This window comes from Elephantulus edwardii, unplaced genomic scaffold, assembly GCF_000299155.1.
Source record: "Elephantulus edwardii isolate Elephantulus edwardi_28Jun2011 unplaced genomic scaffold, EleEdw1.0 scaffold00575, whole genome shotgun sequence".
In the NCBI taxonomy this organism is placed as follows: Eukaryota; Metazoa; Chordata; class Mammalia; order Macroscelidea; family Macroscelididae; genus Elephantulus; species Elephantulus edwardii.
In genome coordinates, this window is record NW_006400325.1 from 173,798 (window position 1) to 183,138 (window position 9,341).

At 44.0% G+C, this 9,341-nt stretch overlaps 1 protein-coding gene across 1 annotated transcript in view; it reads right to left on the minus strand.

Annotated features, from left to right (window-relative positions):
- LOC102846805 (cancer-related nucleoside-triphosphatase-like) overlaps nucleotides 1–9,128 on the minus strand; it is a 20,298-nt gene extending 11,170 nt beyond the window's left edge. Inside the window, exons 1-3 of the mRNA XM_006903345.1 lie at nucleotides 9,095–9,128; nucleotides 6,769–6,931; nucleotides 5,773–5,869 (exon numbers count right to left, since the gene is read on the minus strand). Of these exons, the coding sequence (XP_006903407.1) occupies nucleotides 5,773–5,869; nucleotides 6,769–6,931; nucleotides 9,095–9,128 (294 nt within the window). The remainder of the gene's footprint in view (nucleotides 1–5,772; nucleotides 5,870–6,768; nucleotides 6,932–9,094) is intronic.
- Between the last annotated feature and the right edge of the window lie 213 nt (nucleotides 9,129–9,341).

Consider the following 9,341-nt stretch of genomic DNA (forward strand, 5'->3'; position numbering starts at 1 on the left):
TCTGAATGTCGTCTTCAGTGAAGTGCCTGTTCATATCCTGTGCCCATTTTTCTATTGGATTCTTTACCTTTATCTTGTTGTGGTGCTCAGGTATTTCATAAATTCTGGATATAAGTCTCTTATCTGATATGTTATTAGCAGATATTTTTTCCCAGTTGGTGACTTCCCTTTTTACCCTGTTGGCCTTTGTATTTAAAAAGTTGGCTGGGTCCTTGTGCCTGTGGCCTTCGGGCCTAGTGGTACTGTATTTCACAGGAACATTCTTCTAAGTGGTACAGCACTTGTCTGTCAATTTGCTATACTGAGGTAACATGGGGTTGCTGTGATGCTGAACACTGTGCCACTGCTGTGTCAAATGCCATAATGGTTGCCCAACATGGACAGTGTTTGGTGGAGCTCTCAGATTAAGACAGGCTTAGAAGCAGGAGTGGCATCCACTTCCTAAACAACATATCTCTGGAAACTCTATGAACCTAGAGAAATGACAATAGTTATAGAATAGAGTTCTGATCTTTTGTTCATAAGTTACTATGAGTAGTACTCAATGGCAATCAACAACAGTAAATGTAATTAATAATGTCTAATAGTACAGTTATTGTGGATTGCCTTTCTCTTCACTAATTCTCTCGTTTTTTTATCCCCTTCCCTCTCTTCACATCCCCGCTATTCTCCTAAGTTAGATTCTAGCTGTGTGTGAGCCCTTGTTCTCAAGCACCTCAGCATGAACAGGAACCTCCAATCTCTTGGTAAGCAGCTAGCATTTACTATGGACAATACAGCCCAAATATGTTTGGGTCACAACTCAGAACAAAAGCCTGCTTAGCACCAAAGCCACCAAAGCCTCATCAGTTAACCTGTCAACATAATGAAGAAGCAGCCCCTGTGGGGTGGCGATGGTTATGACTGTGTCCACTTGGCTGGGCCGTGATTCTCTGGTTTGGCAGTCCCATGATGACACGTGATCACCCCTGTGATGAGATCTGGTGCTCATCATCTGACCTCTAGTTCTTGGGACTTGAGCCGGCAGTCATACTGCATGGCAATCTAGGGATTCATCAGCCTTTGCAGCCTGTGAGCCAGCAGCCTGCCATCCTGTCAACCCATAGCCCCTGCAGCTGCATGAGCCAGGAGGAACCTCTCATCTCACCTGACCATGGACTTGGAGCCTACAGCCACTACAACCCCGAGAGCCACTTCCTTGAGATAAATCAATCTCTTCTGCTTAATATCTATTTCTCTCCTCCACCCCCTCCCTTTCTCCATGCTTTGGGCACATTGTCATGAATCCTTGGAAAACAGAGATCTCGCTGGGAAAAGCAGAGGGTCAGAGAAAGAGAGGAAGACCCCCAGTAAGATGGATTGACATAGTGACTGGGATTTGAACATGTTGGAGATGGTGAGGATGACAGAGGACAGGGAAAGGTTCAGATCTGTTGTTCACTGTGTTACTATGAGGCGTAGTCAACTCAATAGCACCTAACAACAACAACAACGTAAGCTTCACTGTTTCGAATCTCTATTGAACCAAGCCTGAAACTGCAGTGGAGACTAGGGAAATTACCAATAAAAGTTGCCATGTCAAATTTCTCAACCTGAAGTGAAAAGCCAACCCTACACTAAGATTTCTAGTTTCAGTTTTGGTTCATTTTAGAAATGTCTTCACTAACACTTTTAAAATCAACTCTTAAGTTTACACCAGTAGGTTTGTTCACAAGGTACAGAGAGAGGAAATAAGGGCAAAAATGCAAATGCCACTTGCGCTGACAAACCATCTGTCTAAGCTCTTGTCAGCCTCTCAAGAGGGTGATGTGTCTGAACTCTCTAAGGCCCAGTGGGCAGAACCACTGAGTGTCACTGCCAGGTCGAGTGTTAGTAACCTTTTCTCAGATAGGAGCCCTCTCACCTGTAGATGAAATTTTAAAGATCTGTAATAGACTCTGTATCAGAATGGAAAAACCTCCTGATCTCAAAAATAAAAATACACTCTGAAAGCCTCAGTTTAATCAAAACAGAAAAAAATGTAAGGCTTGAGTTATGCTGATGTTCACTGGGTGTCCTGATACCAATTTATCACAACTGCACAAATAACATCACTTCAGCCCAGAAAGGCAAAGGCTTTAAGATGGCCCTATGTATAAGAGCTCTGAAACCTGCCCTATCCTGAGCCACTATCACTGACTCTGACGTAACCTAATCCCACTGTCCCCATTACTGTGTCAATCCATCTCATCCAGGATCTCCCTCTCAGGTGCTATCACCCTTCCAAGCATGATGTCCTTCTCCAAGGATTGATCCTTCTTAGCCATGTGCCCAAAGTATGTGAGGAGTTTCAAAATCCTTGCCTACAAGGAGAAACTTGGTTTCATCCTCTCAAAGGCAGATCTATTCCTTTGGTATGTTCAATACTCTTCTCCAGCACTACAACTCAAAAGGCATCAATTCTTCTGTCATCTTTAGTAATTGTCCAGCTCTCTGATGCACAGCAAGTAATTGTGAAGACTTTGGCCTGGATCAGGAGCATCTTAAGTCTCTGTTGTTGTTGTTGTTATGTGCCGTCGAGTCGCTTGCGACTCATAGTGACCCTATGTACAACAGCCCTAAACTCCACTCTGTCCTGTGCCAATCGCACTGTCTCTGACACTCCCATCCCAATTATCCCAGTCACTGAATCAATCCACCTCATAGAGGGCCTTCCCCTCCTGCGCTCCACAGTCAGCTCCTGGCCTATGTACAACAGAACACATTTAGATAACAGAAACGGCAAAGGACGTTGAGTTTTCAAGTATGGAAATACAAAGGAAGAGGAACAGTTGTAAGCAGACACTGGTGATTGGGACATGGAACCATGAATGTAGGAAAATTAGATATTGTTAAAGAAGAAATGGAACGCATAAATACTGACATACTAGGCATTGGTGAGATGAGATGGACTGGCATGGGACATTTTGAGTCGGATGACCATATGATATATTACTCTGGAGATGAAAAGGTGAGGAAAAATGAAGTTGCTTTCATAGTTAAAAAAGTCATTGCTAGATCCATCTTGAAGTACAATATTGTCAGTGACAGGATAATATCTATACGCATACAAGGAAGTCCAGTGAATACCACTATCATTCAAATATATGCACCAACAACCAGAGCCAAGGAAGAGGAGATGGAAGATTTTTACCAACTTTTATAATCGGAGATTGACTGAACATGCAATCAAGATGCATTGATAATAATGGGTGACTGGAATGCAAAAGTCGGGAACAAAGAAGTTTCAGTAGTTGGAAAACATGGACTCGGTGACAGAAATGGAGCTGGAGAGAGAATGATCAAATTTTGCACAATCAATGACTTATTCATAGCAAATACATTTTTTAAGAGACATAAACGCAGGTTATATACCTGGATTTCACCTGATGGTATGCATAGGAATCAGATAGATTACGCTTAAGTCTCTAGACTGACATAATTTTCTTTAGCACTTTGGAGAGGTCCCTGACAGCAGACTTCCCCAATGCAAATTGTCTTTTGATTTTCTGACTGCTGGTGCCAAGGGTGTTTACTGTGGAGTTAAGCAAGCTGAAATTGTTAATAACCTCAATCTCTTCTCTGTCCATCATGGTGCTGTCAACTGGCTCGATGGGAATCTCTGTCTTCTTTATGTTAAGCTTCAATCCATATTGAAGACTACAGTATATAGGTCAGAATCAACTTGATCACTATAGGTTTGGGGGCTTAAGATGGCTAAAATTGAAAAATATAATAAAAGTCTTGACAAAAACTTGAGAAACTTACATGTCACCAGGAAGAATGTAAAATGGCATGGCTGTTGTGGACAATAATTATTTTTTCTTTTATACTGGTTTGCTTACAGAGTTTGTATACAGTGTTTCACACTATTCCTCATTTGTATTGTGTTTCATAAAATCATTCCCATGCATTATGGTTTTATAATTAATCACCATTGGACAATGATTTTTCAAACAGTTCTTCAAAAAGTTAAACAGAACCACCATGGGATTTGGCAGTCCCACTGAGTGGGCAAACATTTAAGGTACAGTCACAGACGTCCACACAAAAATGTAGTATAAATGCTTATCACAGCATAATTCTCAAGAGCCAAGAAGTGGAGATGACTCAATTGCCTATGAACTGATGAATATGGTCTATCTAAATAGTGCAGCATTATTCAGTCATAAAAAAGGAACACAGTGCATGCTACAAAGATGTGGTTGATGTTCATGGCCACTGAGTCAGAACCAACTCACAGCTGACCCCATAGCACCCAGAGTTCCTTGTAAGGATGGGAAACACACAAACACAAGGATGAACCTTGGAAACCTTCTGGGTCAAAGAAACCAGCTTTGGAAGGTCACATATTACCTGATTCTATTTACAGAAAATGCCCAGAATAAGCAAATCTAGAAAAACAAAGCTGGATTTCTGATTGCTGGGGTTGGGGCGGGGGGTCAGGGAGCATCTGCTAGTGAACATCCAGTTTTGCAAAAGAATGATGAAAATATTCTATGATTTGAATGTTGTTATGGTTACATTAAGCCTGTTGTCTATGAATGTTTCCCAGTAACGCTATGGGACAGAGCAGAACTGCCCCCAGGACTTTCTTAAATAGTATCTTCCTTCCCCAGAGTGGCTGATGGGAGTGAATGACTCCTCTTTGAGTCTGCAGCCAAGCACTTAACCACTGTAGGACTACAGATGGTTGCTGGATCCCATTATTATTTATGCTCACAAACTGAACTGCACACTTTAAATGGCTATATCTCAAGAAATCTGTCAAAATAAACAGGTAATAGTTAAAAGCAAAGAATGGATGCCTTTGACGTACAGGGCTGGCAAAGAATGTAACTGCCAGGTATATGAACACATCAGTCCTGGAGGGCATAGTCTTAGAAAAATGGTGACAGGAGTTTATCTCACATACTTCAGATATGTTATCAGGAAGGAGTCCCTGCTGGAAGGACATTCTCTGTGAAAAAGCAGAAAGTGAGCAATGTAAAATGAAAAGGACTGTAAATGAGATAGACTACAATGGACTCAACTCCATCAATGATTAGAGGATGCCAGAGAATTAGAGAGTGTGTTGTACACAGGGATACAATGCATCTTAACTGACCTGATGCACCTGACAACACACACTGTTAAAACGAACACGTAATACAATGTTTTTCAGCAGTGTAACATGGTAGATCTTTAGTGTCTACTGGTCGTGACATTAATGTAATGGTTTCTCTTCCTAAAGATCTGTTGTATCAAGAAAACAATTTAAACACAGGAACACAGGAGAAAAGCCTGCCTTTGAAGATCTTGGGAGCTCGGCACCAGGACCTTCCCAGCATATAGGACTAATGTGTGCTGAATTTCTATGCCAAAAGAACCCCACCACCAAACTTAGAGCTCACTCATTGCCATCTTAGCCAGAACGTCCCACAGCTGGCCCTCCAGCAGGTTTCAGAGGCCATTAATCACACAGGTGGAGACTGCTCATCTTCCTCCCAAGAAGCTGCTGGAGGATTAGAACCACCAGAGAGCTGGTTCTGAGTTAGCAGTGCAGCTCCCTCCAAACTACACCACCTGACTTCCCTTACAGCTCACTGATGGAATTATGCTGCAGAATTTCATTATGGCTCAATTGCTTCAAGACGTTTAAACTGTAAAATGCAAAACTGCCCTAAAGAACAAGAGCCACTCTGGTCCCAAGGCCAGCAGTTCCCACGATGCACTTGGAGCAGACAGGCCCAAGAAGCAGAAGCACATACTCACATTCCTCAGGACAGGAAGGGCCAGCTGCTCGAAGGAGGCCAGGTCCACCACATACTGCGCAACTCGGGGTTCACGCCTGCCCAGCGGAGGTTCAGACCTGAGGGAAAAGACACTGTGCTCTCTTTAAAGTCTCCTGCACGGACTGCTCAGTTGAGACACTGACCTTCTGTATGAGCAAGTCACCCTTAAATATCACCTACAGGAAGAGCAGTGGTGTGAAAGGCTGAGCTGATGCACACCAACAATGGACCCAGACACTGACAGGCACCCACCATATCCCAGTAGTGACACTGGACACGGAGTTGAGGGTCAACACGTGAACGAGGCTCTGGATCACTGGAATGCGTTTTAAGTTAAGTAGGAGTTTTATATATGGAGGGGTATTTTTTTTTCTCACATGTAGGTTTTCAGCTTGTTTACCTTGAGAAATCTTTAAAGGCCAAAGACTGTTAGAGGTTGAAGAGGTTATCTGGCTAACCTCCTGGCCCACATACTCAAGGGGAAATGGAGTGGGCTCCAATCCAGTAAGAGTCATTTCACTTCTGTCGAGTTAGAGAGAAAAGCTCCCAAATATGGGCAGAAGAGCAGCATAGGAAGGAAAACACATTAGAAGCTAACTCCTCATGCCATCAAGTTGGAACTGACACATAGCTGACCCTCCAGCAGGTTTTTGCAGGCTGCGGGGAGAGGCTATTCCTTGGAGAGGAATATCATGATTGGAAAAGTGGAGGATGGAGAAGACCCTCAACCAGGTGGATTGTTCAGTGACTACAGCTTGAATGGGCTCAAGTGTCAGATTCTGAGGATGGCACAGGATAGGACAGGGTTCACTGGGTCACTAAAAGTTGTACTCAACTCGAGGGGATCTAACAACATATCACAAGAGAAGACTGTCCAACTTTCTCCTACAGAGCAGCTGACTGATTCAAACCTCCCTGCCTTTGGGTTTGGTACCCAGTATGCTACCAAAGCTCCCAGGAAATAAATTCTAAGTACCCGACTCTAGATAAAGGGCCCTGGGTGCCAGACAGAGTGACGACATCAAATCCTATTCTTCTTCCTCCTTGTCTGACTTCCTCTGTATAAAATCCATCAACAGACACACCAGAAGATTTCAAGACCTCACTGGCTTTCCGGATCAATGTGGTTTTTCCAACTCCTAAAATAAATAAATAAAGAGAGTCCATCAGAAAACACGTACACACAATTCTGAGCACAATCATGGCAAGTTGGAAATGTCTGCAAATAAGTTTCATGAATATTAATTTCACTTTAATTTTGATTGCTCCAGGTGTTAAAACTTTTTAATCTCAAGTAGAAACAAGCATAATCAGAATGAGTGATACCTTGGCATTTATTTTTAAGCTGTCATGCATTCTCAGTTTTATCATACACGATCTAGAATCAACTACGTCACCATGTGGTTTTCTGATTTTTTAAGTGCAATCTACATCCTGGGACTCTATTTTATCCTATATTTGCCTTCCTCACTGATCTGTCGCCTTCCACCTAGAGAATAAGCATTCCATGCTAGGGCCAAAGGCTGAGTGAGCTCTGTAAACCAGGATTCAAACTCCAAGATGCTGGGCTTATGTTCTAACAGTGGAAAGGCCATGGCATTCCATGAACAGCTGGGCTCCTTGAACATACTTCCTGAAGAACATGAGCTTCACTCACTCATTGCCATCAAGTGGGAACTGATTCATAGCTGACTGTCCAGCAGGCTTCTTTCAGAGGCTGTAAATCATACAGCAAGAGATTGTCTATCTTTCTCCTGTGGTGCAGCTGATAAATTAGAAATGCCTGCCTTTGGGTCAGCAGTACAACCCCTTACTAACAAGACCTCCAGAACTCCCAGTTAAACTTTTCCTTAAGAGTATTGCTATGACTGTGGAGGGTGCACTCCTTGGAGAGGGATTGCATTATGATTGGGAGGGTGGAGTGACAGTGCAGGAGGGGAAGACCCTCTATCAGATGGATTGACTTAGTGACTGGAGTAATAGGGGTAGGTGTGTTGGAGACGATAAAGTTGGCTCAGGATAGAGCAAGGTTTAATGCTGTTGTATATATGATCATTATGACTCACAGGTGACTTGACAACAACATGTACTGTGGAGTCAGAGGCTGTAATTGTGAGATTGCCTACCTTCTCCCGCAGAGCCACTGATAGATCTGAACTGTGAATCATTGGTTTCTTGGTAACCCCCTTATTCACAAGGCCACCAGAGCTCCCTCCACTAGCAAAGCTAACATGTAGCTATTAAAGTCAGGATTACTCTAGCTTCCTACCTCAGCATTCACTACTGCCATGCCTATGTTGATAATGTAAAAAAGAACTGGACTGCAGACTTAACCACTGTCATGGAGGCAAATATCAGGTAATGAGCTAGTGAGCAAGTGGAGAGAGTGCATGCTTCATTTGTGTAATTATGTACACCTAAAACTTTTATAAAGACAAGACAGGCCAGAGCCAGACAGGCAAGACACTCAGATCCCACTTACAGGTCTAAAGAAGACATAATCATGACTAACAGGTTAACTGTTGGGAATACTGATGTCTTGAGGCCAGCCTGCTGAGACAAGGAATTCCAAAGATTCAAATGAAGGATATATAGGTCAACATTCTGAAGACAATTCTCTGCAATATTAAGCTTTGTTTGGACACTAGAAACTTCAAATCACCTTTCTCCCTCTAATGTCTGGCATAAAGAAAATTCTACTTTAAGCCAAGCCTTTGCTCCCCTACGCCTCTGATGGCTTTATCTGTAAGGAGCTATGCTGTTACCACAAATGCAACACTTCTCCGGTGGTTTGAATCCACTAGCTGCTCTTCCGGAGAAGAATGAGTAATCTCAGTAAATCTGTGATTTACTGCCTTCAAAAAAATGCTGAAGGGGAAACTACGGGTGGGTTCTTATTCCAAGACGATAGGAATGAGGTCAGCCCTTGGGGACGGGCTGAAGGGTCTTGTAAGGACAGGGCTTCTCAACCTGCGTGAGATCCGTAACTGGAGGAGGAAGGTCCAGGTCCGCGATGAGTGGCCACTGGCCAAGAGGCTGCCTTCCTGCTTGATTCTGGCCTCTGACACCTAAAGAGCAGCACATACACTGTTGCATCGCATGACTAGGCTGATGCTTGTTTTTTATAACATTTTGTCATTTATATCTCCCTCCACCTCATTTTGGGTATTTAGGAGCAATTCTCCTGAGAAGGGGTGGGTAGTTCAGACTTTAAGTTTTTGAGATGAAGGACGCTGGGGTCCAGCCGCTCCCTCCCCACGCCCGGGCGCCCGGGCTCACACCAGCCTGCCGCGCCGGGTTACCTGGAGGCCCGGTGAGGAACACGTGCCGGGACATGCGGGCCAGGGGAGTAGGCAGACTGGGCAGTGTTCGATCAGCGTCCACTACCGGGCCAGACCCCGACCCCGACGGAAGCGGCGTGAAGACAGCGCGCATGCGCCACCGCTTGGGCGCCCAGCCCTGGACTCCGACTTAGCCAAATGCGCATGCGCTCTCAGCGCTCCTGGGAAGTTGGGGAAAGGTGGCGCGCTGGCTCATGGAGGTGGGGAC